Here is an 18,082-nt window from a genome sequence, read left to right on the forward strand (position 1 = left end):
CACTGCCAAGAAACGGGAGGGCGTTATTTACCCCCATCCAAGCCCAAGGTAGCTGGGTAATTAGTTTTCTTTAAACAACAGCTTGCTTTGCTGACATCTCAGTTTTCAGAAGCAGCTGTTAGCCAAATATAGTCCTGTTTATTCGCTCCCTAGAAGGCCGTTTTAGAAAGAGCTTCTTCGTGAAAATGTTGCAACGTGTAATTGGGAACATCATGAGAAGGAGGGTTATGGTATTTGTGTTCAAATAAACATCTGCTTAAGTCCGGTTTTCTGTTTGTGAATAATCCTTTTATTCCGTGCCATTAGGCACATTAAATTATTGAGTCGTCCCTGTCTTGGGACATGCTGGATCCCAAATATAATAGGAGAAATTTCTCGAGGCTGAGTTCTTTGTTCTGGCAGCAGGGGACCGGTGTGTAATAATACTTTAGTACAGCTAGTGTCTGCCACGTGGCTGGAAGGAAGCAGGTTTGTCCTTGGTTACTAGGAAGAGAGAAAAATACATAAAGTACCAAACGGTAACTCATAATCAGTTCTCAGGCTGAGGCAGGATTACATTGAGGCAGCCTCGCTAGTGCTGAGAGCCTTTCCAGCAAAATGCTCCAGCATCTGAGATGGCGTTAGGTCATCCATCAACATACTCTGAAGAATGAGCTCCCAAGGAGTAGGCTAGGTACGACAATCTTACTTAGTCTATAGCTGGCTTACTCGGTTGCCTCTTCAAGTCTGATGTCTGGGAACCAAAAGCCCATTTTATACACCCTTCTCAGAGCTAGCAGCTCTCCTCTCTTCAGAAGCTGAGGGGTCCTCATTGTGGAGTGCGATGGGTTCCAAGCTGTCGTCTAGGCTGGTTGAGAACTCCTGCCTAGTGATCCTCCTGCCTCACACTCTCAAGGGCTCAGATTCCACCTGACTGGAATGTTTGCCCCACCCCCCTTTGCTTCCATTGCTGACTACACAGAACTTGCCTAGGACTAAATCTTGTCCATTTCAAGAGTTTTCTAAACCAGGAGCCAGAAAGCCCAAGTTCCATTTCCAACTGCTGCTTAAGCCTGTGGCCTACCCGTGGAGGAAAGCAAAGGACTAGAGCATGCGCAGCAGGCTGTTTAGAGGCTATTACTTTGAAGAGGGACTTACTACTCAAAGGGAGTGAGGCAACCAAAGATGGGGTAAAAGCGTGCAATGCTAGTTCTGAGCTCCACGGCATGGGTGAGAGCTTGTCACAGTCCGCTGGGGTTACAGACTGATGTTGGTTAAACGTGTCTTATTCTGTGTTCTGGGAAATGCTCATCTCTTCGTGCTAACTCACTTTCCCTCAGTGCGATGGTTCTGTTGTCAACCCTCCTAATGCTGTAACCCTTTAATATGGTGGTGAGCCCCCACCCCACCCCACCCATAAAATTCTTTGTCACTGCTACTTCCTAACTGTAAGTTTGCAGTTATGAAATGCCACGTTAATATCTGATATGCAGGATGTTTGTTCTGATCCTCAGGAAAGGGCTGTCCAACTCCCCAGGGGGTCGCGACCCACAGGTTGAGAACCATCCCTTAGCGCTTGTTCCTGGCAGGTTTTTACAGTCCAAGATCGTTTGGGGGACTCCTCAGACCCAAGCAGGATTTGAACCCTCAAAGCCGCCAACTCTTCAGCAGGCCTTCCTGTGCTTGGGGACGCTTGCCCCTCCTTCCCGCCCCCAACATGAGGGGCTGAGACCAATGGAGCGCTGCGGCGGAAGAAACCTCTATTATACAGAAAGTGATAGATACAGCAGTCATTCTCATGGGTTTACATCCACAGGGAAAAAAAATTTTTTTAAGACTTCTTCCTGTAGCCCTGGCTGGTCTGGAACTCAGGCAGGCTGGCCTCCAACTCAAGAGATAGGACTGCCTCTGCTGAGATTAAAGATTGCGCGCCACTACCTCCTGGCTACCCAAATTTTTAGTGTATAAACTGTGGAAACAACACCCCAGCCATTCAATCGCTACCTCATTCCTTCTGAATACAAAGTACCAACAGTTGTTAGCTGTCAAACCAGTGCAACGGCTTTTGTTACCCAGTTACTTCCCAACAGAGATCTGGGTGAGCTCAAGCAATCTTATAAAAAGTTAAAAGTATAATCATGAGAGAATTTGTTAACTTCAAGTGTGCTTCAAATCGGTAGTTCTCAAGTCATGTCACACTAATCACCGTCTTAGTCAGGACTCTTGAAAATGTCAGCAAGACAAACCCAAGTATAGAAAACCTGGCGGGGGCGGAGGACCAAATTCACAACTTATGATCCGAAGGGAGATATTAGAAGGCTTGGATTTCAAGGTGTAATGCAGGAACAGAACCCATGATCAACCGCAGCCCCAAGCTCTCTAGTCTTGGGCCCAGTTCCCAGCAGCAGCAGGGAACCACACCAACACAGGTTTCTGCAGCAGTTGGTGTTTGCTGACCACTCTAACTGATCTGTCTTGGGAGTAGACTGCCAGCGGCAGGGTTAGAAACCTCCAGGATGGTCTCTGACACTGGAGTGCCCTAAATGCATGTGGCTGCTGACTACTTCAATGAACGTTTTACCTCCAACTGACAGTCTCTACAATCAGGAGCGTCAGGGCTCAGGGCTGGGGACCTTCCCTGACTCCAGCAAATGCAGGAGGCTGAGGCTGAGGTACTGGTAAACTGAGGTGGCCACAGGAACAGGGGCTCAGTCTTACCGAGATCCTCCAAACAGTAGACAAACTTAAGCATCCCAGCCTTTAGTTCTAAGAGGAGCAGTCGTCTCAGGCATCCCTTTGACTGCTAGCAGATAAGTCAGGCTGCTTCTAAGAATTACACTAAGCAGCACAGCGATACGGCTCCTTTTCCAAAGTGAGGAATCTCAGCTAAATATTTGGACAAGGACATTTTTAGACACTGCTAAGAGAGGACAGGAGATTTTAAGCAGTTTTCAAATTGGATTTAGAAGCCAAGGCAAATCCTCTAACCTACCTCTGACCATGCAGAGCACAGGAATCCAACTAGACAACAGCTTTACAACAAACCTAAAAATAGGGAGTCTTCATAAATGTTCTAAGCTGTCCTGCTCTGGACAGCCCCTGATCTCTAGCTGTGAAACCCAGCCAGCTTTGGTGCACTTCCATCTGGGGGTCATTACTCTAGACATCCTCGGGTCTTTGGCCTTCTCATCCCAACTGCTTAAGCACAAGTAGAAAAACACTGTCCGTAGGTGGGTTGTAGTTTCCAAATGGCAAGAAACTGACCAGGAATCATATATATCCAGAACACGGAGGCACTTGAAAGCATCACGAGGCCTGAGCTCAGCTCCTTCAACTGTGCTCCGAGCTGCAGGAATGGCTGCTGGGAAGTCTAGGGAGACTCAAGTCTTATGTTGTAGTAATTAACACTTGTGTTATAGTAATTAACAGCCACCACAGTGACATCTGCACATATACAGAATTATATTTAAATTCATATGGAATAATATTTACATGTTAATTAAGTTATACGTAGGAAATTAAGAAAAGTCCAGATGACAGTTTACAAACAAAGAAAACTATACAAGACAGGAAGAGAGCCAACGGTAAACAACACGATCTTCCCCTACGACCAGCAGACAGGGACATCCATCCAGAGGGCTACATCTTCTTAATCTGATTGTCCAAGTCATCAAAGTACGGGTGCTTCAGGGCCATTTTGCCAGAGATTCGTTTGGCAGGATCATAGACTAGCATTTTCTAGAGAGAAAAAGGGAAATAAATTTAGAAGCCTGCCCTCTATTTACCTCTCCAAGATACTTAAATCACACACAGACACCTTGGTAACCTGTTATAAATTATAAGATAAGCACCCAGACAGCTTAAAACCAAAACATAAATCTTCACATTATCTAGCTAATTATATCTACCCTAGAAATTAAATGTCCATCTGTTATTCACAACTGAAAAAGTAGCAATCAGTTATAGTGTTTCATGATAGTGTCCACACAACCCCTTCGTCAAGCCAACAAAGGAAAAACCCCATAGCATTTTTATAAACACAGTTATAATAGATGGACTAATTATTGTAAACTAATTTAAATACTCCAGATCTTAAATCTGATCATGCATATTATCTTCAGAGAAAATAGATTAAGGAGGTGGAGAGATGGCTCAGCAATTAAGAGCGATGACTACTCTTCCAGAAGTCCTGAGTTCAACTCCCAGCAACCACATGGTGGCTCACAACCATCTGTAATGGGATCCGATGCCCTCTTCTACTGTGTCTGAGGACAGCAACAGTGTATTTGCATATGTAAAATAAATAAGTAAATTTTTAAAAAGGCAAACAAATAAATATGAAGGCCTTGAGGATATGTCTGTCAGTCCGCACAGACATATGAGAAAGATGTGCCACACTGTTTGGCTTAAGACACCAAGTCTTTCAAGGACAGCAAGAAACTTGCCCGAATCCATCAATGTGGGAGAAAATAAACTGAAGCCAAGTCTCATCAATAATCCAGTGGTCTCCAACTGGGGCAGTTTGCTTCTGGGGTCCTGCGATAGACACAGGCCCTGCTAACTCAGCAGTCTGCCGCTGGAGTGGGGGACAGGGCAGTGATAGCCACAGTGCTCAGCAGGCAGCAGGGCCACGGCAAGCTTAGCTATTGCAGGGTGTTGGCTCAACAGAGGAAATTGGTGCCCAGAACTGATGTCTGTTAAGTGAAGTCCTTTGTTTAAAGACTGAGAAGTAGGGCTGCGCCTCAACAGTCAATGACCAACCTTCCTACACCACCTCAAGAAAGCTCTGCCTTCTGTCCATAGCCCCCAGCAACACACACACACACACACACACACACACACACACACACACACACACAGAGCTAATAACTTTAGATAATACCAGCAGATTGGACCCAGGCTACGGGAAGGCTTCTAAGTTAGCCAATACCAATATGTAACAAACTATGTGACAGCTGTAGGGGTCTGGACAAATCTGAGCCCCATTTGGTGGCATCGTTTATAGATTGCAAGGGAGCGGAAAGACCAACTGAATCGTCTACTTGATTCCTTCTACAAACTCAGATTTTAAACCCTGCTCTACCTACAGCAAATTTCCTAAAGGAGACCTTTATTAATCCTGAACAGTAATTTTGTTCTTTGCATTGCTAATATTGTGCACCAAGACAACTGAAGAAAATCAGAATTAATTAGTCTTTGCTAGCTTTTCTGAGGAAACAAGGCCAGACCTGAGCAATGGAGTTATGCTGTCAAAAGCCTGAACAGCTCAGTATCCTAAGCAGTCAACAGTGTAAACCGATGAACTGAGGGCTCAGTAGCAAACAGAGAGGAGTGAGTCATTGTAACTCATCAACATACTCTCAAGCAAGAAGGTGTGTGAGTCCAGCCTCTCCTACCGGATGAGAAGTAAATGACAAAGTCCAACACCAGAGGCTCCTCAGACCACCAGGCACTTCACACCTCAAAGGCAGCTCGCTGTCACTACAGGATTACCGGGCATCCGACTCAGCTGCTGTGTCTTCGTGCTGACAAGTCCAGGACTGAGTACATCCAGTCACCCTTACCTGTCACTACTGACACCCAAGGGCACCACGCTCGAACCATAAAGAACAGCTCACTTACTGAGAGCAAATCCAAGCCGTTCTCGTCCAGGTTCTTGACGTGGGATGCGAGGCTCCCCGGCTTCCACTTGGGAAAGGTGTTCTTGTAGTCCTGCAGGGACTCGACTTCTGGCCACACTTCGTTGTTAGGAGTGCCCAGAGCTCTGAAAGGAAGCAAAAGTCCTATCACATACACGGTGCCTTTATTATTTTAACCATACAGGCTTTTAACAGCTTAGGTATAAAACACAATTACCTGAAGATCCTGAAGAGCTGGTCAATCTCTGAGTCGCCGTGGAAAAGCGGCTTCTTGGTGGCCAGTTCTGCAAATATGGTCCCTATACTCCAGATGTCAACCGGAGTGGAGTAACGAGCCGAGCCCAGCAACACTTCTGGAGATCGGTACCACAGCGTCACTACCTGGCACAGGACAGACCACACACGGTTGTCTTTTAGGAAGCTGTGCAGGTGTCACCAAGAACTTCAGACAATTAGCTATATGCAAATTACTAAGTTGAACCTATTTTATTTCTGATTTCTGCTCATTAGTGGGTAAGTACCATAGACCTCTTGCTTTTCAGATCTCTAAAGTCAAAGGACCAAAGCAGCCATATCCTGGCTGGCATATACCTGGGTGGCATATACCTGGCTGGCATACAACTTTAATACCAGCACTCTGGAGGCAGAGTTTGAGGCCAGCCTGGTCTACAAAGTGAGTTCCAGGACAGCCAGAGCTACACAGAGAAACCCTGTCTCAAAAAAACCAAAAAAAAAGAAAAAAAAGAAAAATGAAAAGAAATCTAAGCCAAAGCGGTAGGAGGGGATTCAAATGATTAGTGATTTAGAACTACAGTTTATTTATCAAAATAGTGAATGACCTCAATGAACAATGCAATGAGGTCAGCAGCAGTTACAGCCATTAAAGACGAGTCATATCATAAACTGTGAAAAAATAAAAAAGAATAAACAAGACAGGACTGAGAAGGCTGCTCAGTGGGTGGCTAGCTTCCCTATCAGGCAAAACGAGCAGGACCAGGGCCCCAGCAGGGCACACATCTGTGTAATCTTAGCACCCAGAGAATGAGGCCAGTCAGGGCTACAGGAGACCCTGCCTCAAAATCCAAATGACACACAGGGGACCGACACTGTAGACTCCAGGCTCACACCTCCCAAGATGCCAATGTTCCTGTATTATACAAGCCAATGCCCTTTCAGAAATACCAGAGGAACCTAGTCTGGTGCTGTAGACCTACTACTGGGAAGGCCGCTGTAGGAGTCCCAGGTCCAAAGTCTATCTACGCCAGTGACCTCAGGGCCAACCAGGGCAAGTCAGTGAGACGTTCTCAAAACAAGGAGCAGAGTGTGTGAGTGTGTGTGTGTGGCCCATGGTTCAAGCCCCATTGCAGAGGAAAATAATAAAACAGACAACCACATGGGAATCCACTGACAAAGCCTGATGACAGGGCCAAGGGCACAGCTCAGTGACAGGACACCCAAGCAACAGGGGCCAAAGACTGGGGTTCAATCCCTAGTGCTCCCTCCCCCAGCTAGAGTAGGCTGGCTCCTAAATCTTTCACAATAATCTCCCTCACACAGCAAAACCTGCCTTTTAATTGATCTGAATGAGCACAGCAGGTCCAATCAGGAGGAAGCACAGCTCTGCGGAAGTTCAACACAGAGAAACGAGAACCCCTAAAACTACAATAAGCCCCTTCCTGGAGGTCCCCCCAGGCCATCAATCTCCCCTGACAAAGATGCCAAAGGGTCTGTCTTCCTTTTCACAGACCACACAAACAAGAGTGAAGTGGCAATAAAAAAGCAGTTAGCCAACACTACCAGAACAGAACTTTTTGTTTGGTTTTCTGAGACAAGGTTTCTCTGTGTAGCCCTGGGTGTTCCAGGACTTGCTCTATAGACTAGGCTGGCCTTAAACTCAAGAGATCTGCCTGCCTCTGTCCCCCCAAGTGCTGGTGTGTGCTGCCACTGCCTGGCAGCAGAAACATTTTTCAACCAAGTATTTCTACCTTGGCTTAAGGTAGACCAGAGGGAGGCAGCAACCGGACGCTCAGGGCTCTCCTTACCTCGTGTGTGTACACTCGTATCGGTATTCCAAACGCTCTGGCAAGGCCGAAATCAGCCAGTTTGATTGTTCCTTTGTCATCAATCAATAGATTTTGAGGTTTCAAGTCTCTGTGAAGAACTCGCCGGGAGTGGCAAAACACAATTCCCTGGAGGATTTGGTGTAAGTAACTCTAGAAAAGCAACAGCCAGACAGACACTCCGTCACTCCACAAGACTCCAAGGAGAAAGGAGTTCTGAGAAAATAAATCATGATGCAGAGAAAACAATGTAGCTACCACAAGACCCTTCAGGCCTCTTTAAACAGGTGAGTATCGAAGATGTATCTATGCCCACATGAGCATTTAAATTTTTGGTCCCTGTCTTTAAGTCACATGTTAGCTTTCTGTGCAGAAGTTTCCTCAGCACTCGTGTCAACTGTTTCTATCCTGAATAAAGCTGTGCTTTTCCATTTCTGTCACTTTACACGTGCATTTCCTCTTTTGAGACAACAGGAAAATATGTAAAACAGCTTAAACTGGGAATGTGTAAAAGTTTGTTCGTAACCTACTTCTCTAGTGTGTGCATGCCCACACATGTGCACTCTTCAATGTAGGTACCCGAGTGACAGGCAGATATTTCTCATTAAACCTGAAGTTCACCATTTTGATCAAAATGGATGGCCCTGGGACACAACAGAGCCATCCCACCCGCAGCCCCTGCCTCTGTCCTTCAGCCTCTGGGCTTATAGATGTCCACACCACCTCACCACCTCCATGTGGAGCCACACCACCACCTCACCACCTCCATGTGGAGCCTGGGAACCAGAGCTCAGCTCCTCGTGCTTGTGCCATAAGCACTTTCCCTCTGAAATGTCCCCAAGCCTTCCAATCCTAAAGCCAAAGGAATCTTTCCCTATCCATAACTTAAGAAAAGTTAGGAGATAGGAGAGAGCAGAAAAATATTGACATTATTCTAAAACATTTGATCTTATACATTATGGCTTTAACAAAACAACAAAAAAATCATTAAGAATACTCTGCTGGAGAGTTTTATGTCAACTTGACAGAAGCTAGAGTTATTGGAGAGGAAGCTTCAACTGAGAAAATGCCTCCTTAAGTACAGGTTGTAAGCAAGCTTGTAAGGCATTTTCTTAATTAGTAATCGCTGGGAGAGGGCCCAGCTCATCATGGGTGGTGCCATCCCTGGACTGGTGGCCCTGGGCTCTCCACAGCCTCTGAATCAGCTCCTGCCCCCAAGTTCCTGGCCAGGAGCTCCTGTCCTGACTTCCTGGGGTGATGAGCAGTTACATGCAAGTGTAAGCCAAACGGCCACTTTCCTCCTCAAGTTGCTTGCTGAGGCCATAGCCTTCATCTCAGCAATAGCCATACAGTGTGAGCACTGGCAGTGGTGGGCACCACTAGCAAGTCACCGTGTGTTAGTAATAATGACTTTTGAAACCACTGAAATACAGAAAGATGAGTGAATATGTACAGGTTATGCAAAAATGAGTAAACACAATAGTATGTTAAATGTCAAATAGAATAACTGTAATAAAACCCTTCCCATAATACACTGAGACTATTTAAAAGTTACATACAGTCAAGTCTTGGTAACAATGTAATAAAATAGTAATTGATTTTTAGAGGACCTATCAACCATGATCTTAAATATAAACACAGATTTTATCACAGTTCCAAGAAGCCACCTCTAAAATGACATAAAGTGGTGGGTGTGGTGGCACATGCTTATAATGCCCACACTTGGGAGATGGCGGCTTGAGGATGAGAGTTCAAGGCCAGCCTGGGCTGCAGAATGAACCTCCACCACCACTCATGACGACTCACTGCAGCCATCACTAAAGTAGGAAGTAATCTAAGTGGAAATGGTTTACTAGCTGTACAAAGTATTAAACCACTACGAAACAGAGACATGAGAGGCTAACTAACGTGTGCAGTGCACATACAGAAGGATCCCACTGGGTTTAGATGCATACAAAGTCAACGTGAACATCTCAAGGCATGCACAGAGTTCAGTGGAAAAATAAAGCCGGTTTAAGGTGAAGACCCCTTTACCATAGACATTTACAACCTATACCCATTTGCTGAGAATAACACTTGCCCAATTATACACAATGCCCTGGATCCAATACCCGGTACCACACACAAAGAACAATAAATACAATTATAATTTAACTGAAATACAATGTTTACATTAACCAAAGCCTACTTGTCAGAGTAAGACCACTTAGCATCAGCACCGGGCTCAGGCTGCTGTCGCTGATCTGCACATAACCACTGTAGCCTGGCCTGCCCCCAGCAATGTGATACATAAGCCACAGGGTAGCACTTAGGTGCTCAGACGCTACTTCTCACTTCTAGAACCTTCTGGAAATGAGACAGGCAGATGATGATCTCATCCGGTGGAAGGAAGGAAAATAAAATGCTGTCTCTTCCCTTACAGGTTTTCTAAGATGCAGCCACAAAACGCAAGGATGGAGCCCACGTTCAGAGAGCGTATTAGTAAAAGCACGCAACTCTTTACCTTAACGAGTGAAGAATCCATGAACTGCCCAGGAGGGATGGAGTCCAGGTACTTCTTGAGGTCCATGGACAGGAACTCAAAGATGAGATACAGCCTGGAGTCCTGCATGAGCACATCCTGCAGGCTGAGCAGAGCAAGCGTGAGTCCAGCCAGCAGCCTGCCTCCACTTCCAACAGCATAACTGCTAACAGTGACCTTCACTCTCAAGTAGAACTTGAGGACGGAAGTTCAGGACAGTAGTCCACAGCCTCCTCTGCAGGAGGAGCTAGCTCACACCGCCTGCACTCCTAAAGCTGGCTGCTCGAGAAGATTAAAGCTGCTCCCTAGTGCCAGCCCCAGTGCAACAACAGTTAGAACCCAGGGGCAGAGGCAGGTCACGCCAGCTACCAGAGGTGCTAAGTAAGGCAAGGATCTCTAGATGCAAAGGATGGAGTGAGCACAAGGTCACCCTGGGTAATTCTGTGAGTGCTGGAGACTGGGTGCGGTGGTTTAAACCCATAATCCCGGCACTTGGGAGCTAGAGGACAGCAGTAAATTCCAGGCCAACCTGGGTGAGCTAGAGTAATATCCTGTCTTAATAATTTCAAAACCCCATATTAGGAGGCCAGAGGCTACAGCTCAGTGGTAGAGCACTTTCTTAGCTCTACCCAAAGGCCTGGGTTCAGTCCCTCCTACCAACAGAAATTCTAATGAACCACCAGACAACGTCCTCAATGACCCAGCCCAAGCAAGTCAATAAAGCATAGCTTATCTACCTCAGCCTGGCCCCTGGTCTCAGGAGCCTCTGGGGACCTGGGCCCTAAAAGTAGGAGCTAAGCAAGCTCCCCATGGAAGGGGTCCCAGGGCTGTGCCTTGCTCCTCTAGCCAATTCTAGCACCCTGTCTCAAATTCTCCAAACACCATCAGCAAAGCAGGACTCCATCCCACTTGAACCAGAAAGTACATAAAAATTTCTACTTTAAAACAGATGTGCAGCAGCACAGGGAGAGTGGCTTCAGTTCTAACACAGCACACCTGACTATATTTGGATGTCGAAGTTCTTTTAATAGAGAGATTTCCCGAATTGCAGTACTGGGCACTCCTTCTTCCTCGCTTTCAAGTCTGATCTTCTTCATGGCCACTATCTGGCCAGTGACTCTGTGTCTACCCTTATACACCACACCGTAAGTACCTGAAAGAAAGCAAAGAGATTTTCTTCTAAGTTGAACTCTTTGAGTATCACACGAGAGAAATGCCAGCTGCAGTCAGATAGGCCCCTCACATCATTAAACCCTCACTGCTTTCAAAAAGGCATTGAAGATAACTACGATCTAACATATACATGGTTTGGAAATAAAGCCCACTGAGTCATCCTACATCTCCCTCCCAGTTAAGCTTCCTTCACGTGAACATTAGGACATGGATCAGGTTGAAATTCACCTATCAAATATCCTGCATGTAGTCGCTACATTAAAAACTTAAGATTGGAAATCAGTACCAAGAGGAGGCACTGTGAAACTTCCAAAAAACTGGACTGCCTTAGGACTTCCTTGATACCTTACACATCTCAAAACACAACCACCTGTCCTCACCCGGCAGAGTGGAGACAGAAGCACCATGCATTTGTATTAAACCCAATAAAGCTGCTATCTTGTACTAGAGTGGGTCTACCCACTGGGATGTGGGAAACACTAACCTGGGTGAAGTCACTTGACCAGCAAAGGCAGGAAGAAAGGACAGCATGGGCTGTGGCAGACACAGAGAGGTACGCTAATTAGGTGTCTCACACCCCTGCTACTCTTCAGGTGCGGATTCCCTAGCTATCTATGAACTTTGTTGAAAAGCTTTTCATGGTATGGTATAGCTTCAGCAATGACTACAACAGCAGGCCTGGTGACACACAGCTGCTTGTAAGACTGAGGCAGGAGAATTACAAGTTGGAGACAAGCGTGGAGAACTTAGTAAGACCCCCGTCTTGGAAGTCAAAGGTCCCCACGTTTACATGCCTGTAATCCTATCCCTGGGGAAAAGCTGAGGCAAGGTTAGAACTTGTCTAAAAGCACCAAAGGGTGAGAGCAGCTTCCTCCAAACGTAAAAGCTACTCCACAGCATTTACTGGCTCTAAGACTCCATCCCAGCAATCAACTGCTTAGAAAATTAAGCAGCTTGCTGCCCACATAAGCTTTATTCCAGCATTCTTTAAATTCCAGGACTGTTTGTTTTCCTAAACACTACAGTTATTTTAATATTACTTCCAATAAAATCCTAGGGGATTAAATAATCAAGTTATTCCAGATAAAAAGAACCGACAACATTCTGTCTGCGAAGCCACAGGAAATCTGTGAGCTCACATGTTCCTGAATGGTGGATATCATGCTTGTCTGAAGCCACGAGCAAGCTGGCACTATCCTAGCAGTCACAGTTAGTCAGGTAAGCAATGGTCAATCCAGGATTCTTTCTGGCATCTTGTTCCCTCCCGGTGTCCTGCTGCATTTCTTGACAAATGTGCAGAACGAACTCAGGAATGGCAGTCAACACCCAGTAACCGTTGATTCGGAGACAACACAGAACTGCTTGTTCTGAGTATCTCAACTCCTGGCTCTTCTCAGTTAACTGCAACAGGGCACTATTCATAAGCTAAACAGTAGATGTTCTGAAATTAAACATTTGTTTTAGATCCTGAAGTATTTTAAGTAATAATTGAGGAGGGGAAAGTATCAGGTAAGGCTGGGGAGGCTCGGGGTTTAGACCACACTGTCCTTGCAGAGGACCAGGACCCACACCAGGGCTCAGCCTCCTGTAAATGCAATGCCAGAGGAGGTAACACTTCTGGCCTCCATGGGCTATGCACACCTGTGTGAATGAGCGCGCACAAACATACACATACATACATACATACATACACACACACACACTCTGAATTTTAGCAAATGTCATACAAGTGAAAGCAAGAGTAAGATCCCAGTTATCCTGGGTAAAGTCTTGATAACACTGCCTGGTAAAAGCCATTAAACCTCATCAAAAACAAATGTTTCTAGCGTGCTTACTGAATGCCAAGGAAGGCCCCACCAACCACATGGAGCCAGGCAGCTGTGTAACCTGAAGACGAGACAGTCTTCTCTGTCCTGCTGGGCATGGCGACCAACAATACACAGGTGACTACGTAAGAAAATGCTAACACGGGACAAACACATATTCGCAGGTTTCACTGAGTACTTGGAATTGGCAGAAGAAAACGTCGACAGCAGTATGTAATTTTCAAATTATTTCAACAAGCCGCTATTCAGGATCCCCCCCCAGAGAATCCAGAACAGCCAGGCACAATGTAGCAGACAAGCCTCTAGGCCAGAGAATTCAGAAAAGCAGGTCAAAGGTCACAGCTGAAAAGCTGTGAGAGGTGCCCGAGGCCCAGAGCAAACTGGGAATACCGAGGCTGCCTGGAAGAAAATGAATAAATCCTTCAACTACAACATTGGTTCTCAACCTGTGGGTCGATAGCTCTTTGGAGAGGCACACATTATCAGATATTCTGCATATCAGATACTTATGTTATGACTCATAAGAGTAGTAAAATTGTTATGAAGAAGCAACAAAACTAATTTAATGGCTGGGGAGTAACCACGACAGGAGGAACTGTATTAAAGGGTTGTGGTGTTAGGAAGGCTGAGAACCACTGCTCTAGAACAAGTTAAAGAGTGAGCCCAGGAGGGGATGGCTTCAGAAAGTCCTATCTAAGGTCATCAAAAAGGGGGAATGGCCCAACTGGACCGGTGAGTGGCAGTGGATGTCACTGGCGAGGGGAAGGTGTTACCAAGGAAGGAGACAGTTGAAGAGATGTTGTCACATTAAAAAGAGAAAGCCCCAGAGGCGCACCAGACACTGCCAGGGCCATTCCTGGTTTGCTAAGTCCCCTGCCTTGGTTTTCATGCCCTGTGTAAGCAGGGTCTCTAAACATTGGTGAAAACAACCCTCAACAGAAGCCACACAGAAACAAGTTCCTCTGTTTGCTCCTGGAGAGCTAAGAATGAAGTCTTGACTCCTACATAGAAATATGGAAATTCTGTTGCGGGGAGAAGAAAACAACAATAGAGAGGACTAGGAAAGGGTTCTTTTCATTCCTCCTTATGTCCCATAGGCCTCAGCACTGTTTAAAATACTACAGAAGGGGACTGAACACCATGTGACAGCCACTAGTCATTCTTGCCCACGGTGACCACACAGACCACCACCCAGCTTACATAAAACTCAGAACCAGTACTTAGAAAGACTAAAATGTACTGTGAAGTTAGCATAGATTATCTCCCTAGTCGACTCCCCCAGCACACCTGCACCCCAAACACAAGCATCTGGGGTACTCAGTTCAATAGCCTAGAGCACAAGGCCCTAGGGTCCTTAGCAAGAATCAGGATAACTAAAACCCTCCTGATGGAGAAGCACCTTGTGCTTCAGGTTATCCGTAAAGCATGCTTTCTTTTTTTTTTCTTTTCTGTTTTTCGAGACAGGGTTTCTCTGTATAGCCCTGGCTATCCTGGAACTTTGTAGACCAGGCTGGCCTCGAACTCAGAAATCCGCCTGCCTCTGCCTCCCAAGTGCTGGGATTAAAGGTGTGTGCCACCACGCCCAGCTGCGTGCCTTCCTTTTGCTGGTGCTGTGAGAAACACCCAGACAAAAGTAGCCCAAGGAAGGGTTTGTTTGCACTCAGGATCGGGGTTAGAGTCCAGCAGCAGCAGCAGCAAGAGCACAGGCAGTGGGAGAGTGAGGTTCACTGTGGCTTGACACCCTTCTCCAGTCACACAGTCCAGGATCTCAGGCAAGGAAGGCACCCACACTGGGGGAGGTTCCTGCCCACGTCAATTAATAGAGTCAAAGACAATCCCCTACAGGTGTGCTCAGAGTGATCCCAGATCCTGTCTAGGAGGCCACAAACACCAACTCTCACAGCACACTCATGCGCACGCGTACAGATGCATCTACGACTGCACTCAGTAAAGGTTTCTGTGTTCCACAGTAGCATTGTTATCTTCTTTTCAAAAAACATTCTGCTAAAACCACTTACCTTCTCCAATTTTCTCTATTTTGATATAGTCTTCCATAGTTACTCAACAGGTTACGACGGACCCTAAAATGAGGGGAAACAGTGCTGTGATTCCGTGCTACTAACTCAAAAACAGTCTAAGCATCATCTGGAAGACATCTTTTCCAGGGCCTCCCGCGTAGCCGGCAAACGTCAGTCATCCCAGATGGTCAGATGGTCTTGTTAGGGTTTAGCTGTTCTTGCAAGTGAGCCATTCTGAGCCTTCTCAGACACTGCGTTTGTATATTCTACACAGCCAAGGGCTTAGCCCCTTCACATGCACAAAGCAAGCAGGCCTGTCAAGCCGGCCACTGTGGAGACTGATACACAGCTAGCTAAAGCAACTTAGTGACACTATGTCTCAAAATTTACCAAAAAAAGCAAAAGGCCCTGATCCCCAGGGCTGAATTTCAGCACACTACTACCGTACTAAAATGGTGTACTGTTTTAGTTTTTCTTAAAATAATAAGAGTCTGCGAGAAGGAAGTTGTGCACGATGTAATCCTAGCACAGGGAAGAACAAGTTCAAGGCCAACCTGTGGCCTCGTTCGCTGCAACACTGTTTCAAAAGGAAACAAAGTACAACTGTAAAGTCCAACCACTAGGAATAACAGTTGTTGTTGTTGTTTTTAATAAAAGCATCTGTTTACCTTATAAGCATTCAATTCTCCAGGCAGTGGTGGCACATGCCATTAATCCCAGCACTTGGGAGGCAGAGGCAGGCGGATTTCTGAGTTCGAGGTCTACAAAGTGAGTTCCAGGACAGCCAGGGCTACACAGAGAAACCCTGTCTCGGGGGAAATAAACAAAAAACAAAAATCATTCAATTGAATGCTTCCCAAAAGCAGCCACAGACAATCCCACTCAAGGTACTCAAAGAGAAAGAAATGTCCATAAGCACCTTAGAAGAAAGAATGGAAGGTGTTGTGCTGTGCTGGCTAGCTTTAGGCCAGGTCACATTGTCACAAGCTGAAGTCATCTTGAGAGGAGAGAACCTCAGTTAAGAAAATGCTCCCATAGGATGGGGCTGGAGGCAAGTCTTTAGGTCAGTTTCTTAATTAGAGATTGATGGGGGCGGGCTCAGCCCGTTGTGGGTGGGGTCATCCGTGGGCATATAGGGTCCTGTGTTCTTAAAGCAGGCTGAGCAAGCTATGTGAAAGAAGGCAGGAAGCAGCCCCCTCCATGGCCTCCTGCCTCCAGGTTCCTGTCCAGACTTCCTCTGAGGCCGAACTGTGACGTGGAAGTACAAGACAACTAAACCCTTTCCTTCCCAAGTTCCTTTGCTTTGGTCATGGTGTTTCATCCCAACAACGCTAAGACAGTGTGTTTGCTAATCATGCTTTGAAAAATATCACGAACAAGGGAGAAACAATTTCTTGGCTCACAAAGAATGGTAGGAAAAAGGTGTGCCTTCTCCTTGAAAGCCCTCTGCCACGGGTGACAAGATCCTTATGAATGAGCATCAAGGAATGGCTGACCTCTCGTGAGCTGTTCCTTACAGATCTCTTTCCACAGTAAAATCAACTCCATGGGGTGTGGGGGCACAGCCAGGAATCCCAGCTCTTGGCACTGCACAAGGAGGCAGCGGCTCAACAGATAAAAATTCAGAAGGAAAATGTAAACCCGTCCAAGGGTCCTGCCAGGCATCCCACTGAACCCTGGGGATTCTCAGACACATAAGATTGACTCTCAACTATGGAGATTATGTTTAGGAAATTTCAACGCATCCCCCCCCAACCCCCTTTCTTCAATACAGAGACTTAATATAACTATAGAGCATTAAACGTTTCAACCACCTCTGCACAGACAGCAAAGAGTTAACATGTCTTGAAAGCTGGGCTTATTTCCTTCCAACATTTTCCAGTCTCCCGGGCCTGCTGTTAAAAGCTGCCCAGTGTATCCAAGTTGGGGGCAGGCGATGGTGGCCCGCACATCAGAACCTTCATCGGTATTTATGTTTTAAGACGATCAAGGACGCGAAGGCATCCGCGGTTCTCCCTCTCTCTCCTTCTTTGCCTGGGTACAGTCTGTGGCCTTAGCACAGGCAACTAAAAATAAACGATCCTACACTTTCTTGGTTCTGCACCTTGGTAGGAATAAGCTTTTTAAACGACCACGGGTCTGTTTCTCCGGCAGTACCGACTTAAGGCCTCCGAAGGCAGCTGGCCTGGTGCAGCCCAGCTCCACACTGGCAGCCAACAGGGCCTGGGACATAACTTGGCACCCCGCCCACACCCGGGCCCACTCCAGCGAGGCCCATCCAGTCTGCAGGAACCTGGAGCTCGCGTAGGGGCCTGCACGTCCGCAGGACCCGGGGCTCAAGTGAGCCTTGCCCTTCCATAAGGGACCGCTGGATCGGGTGAGCCCTGCCCCCCCCCCCCATAGGGATCCCAGGCTCCGGTGAGCCCTGCTCCTCCATAGTGTCCCCAGGCTCAGGTAGGCCATGCTCCTGCATAGGGGACCCTGGCCTCAGATGAGGACATGCTCATCCATAGGGTACCCCAGACCCCGGGCTCAGGGAGGCCATGCCCGACCATAAGGGATCCCGGACTTAGGTGAGGCCCTACCCGTCCACAGGAGACCAAGATCTCACGTGGAGGCCCTACCCGTCCACAAGGGATCCCCAGGCTCACATGGATGTCCTGCCCTTCCCCGGGGGAACCCCCAGATCCCGTGGAGCCCCCGCAGGCCCAGCCTGCACCCAGTCCGACTCACGCCATACCTCTCTGTCCCGGCTGGGGCCACACCGCAGTTCCGGACTGCGCGGACGCAGCAACTCCAGGAGCTTAGAGGCCGAGTGCCAGCAGTTTCAAACTCGCCGCGGTAAAGCTCCCGGGATCCGCCAATC

General features: G+C 47.0%; 1 protein-coding gene across 1 annotated transcript; it reads right to left on the minus strand.

The window, feature by feature from the left end:
• Positions 1–266: 266 nt before the first annotated feature.
• Cdk1 (cyclin-dependent kinase 1) lies at positions 267–18,033 on the minus strand. Its single transcript, NM_007659.4, has 8 exons — positions 17,957–18,033; positions 15,217–15,279; positions 11,196–11,352; positions 10,182–10,305; positions 7,661–7,831; positions 5,836–5,999; positions 5,602–5,743; positions 267–3,717 (listed from the first exon to the last, which is right to left on the minus strand). The coding sequence occupies exons 2-8, from the start codon at positions 15,251–15,253 to the stop codon at positions 3,619–3,621; spliced, it is 894 nt and encodes a 297-aa protein (NP_031685.2). The 5' UTR covers positions 15,254–15,279; positions 17,957–18,033; the 3' UTR covers positions 267–3,618.
• Between the last annotated feature and the right edge of the window lie 49 nt (positions 18,034–18,082).

This window comes from Mus musculus, chromosome 10, assembly GCF_000001635.26.
Source record: "Mus musculus strain C57BL/6J chromosome 10, GRCm38.p6 C57BL/6J".
Taxonomy (NCBI): domain Eukaryota; kingdom Metazoa; phylum Chordata; class Mammalia; order Rodentia; family Muridae; genus Mus; species Mus musculus.

Bases quoted from the DNA above. Each gene is read 5' to 3' on its own strand.
- Cdk1 (NM_007659.4), bottom strand. From the start codon at position 15,253: ATGGAAGACTATATCAAAATAGAGAAAATTGGAGAAG. The intron at 11,353-15,216 runs GTAAGTGGTTTT...GCTTTCTTTCAG, and splicing joins AATAGAGAAAATTGGAGAAG to GTACTTACGGTGTGGTGTAT. The intron at 6,000-7,660 runs GTAAGGAGAGCC...GTCCTGTGCCAG, and splicing joins TACGAGTGTACACACACGAG to GTAGTGACGCTGTGGTACCG.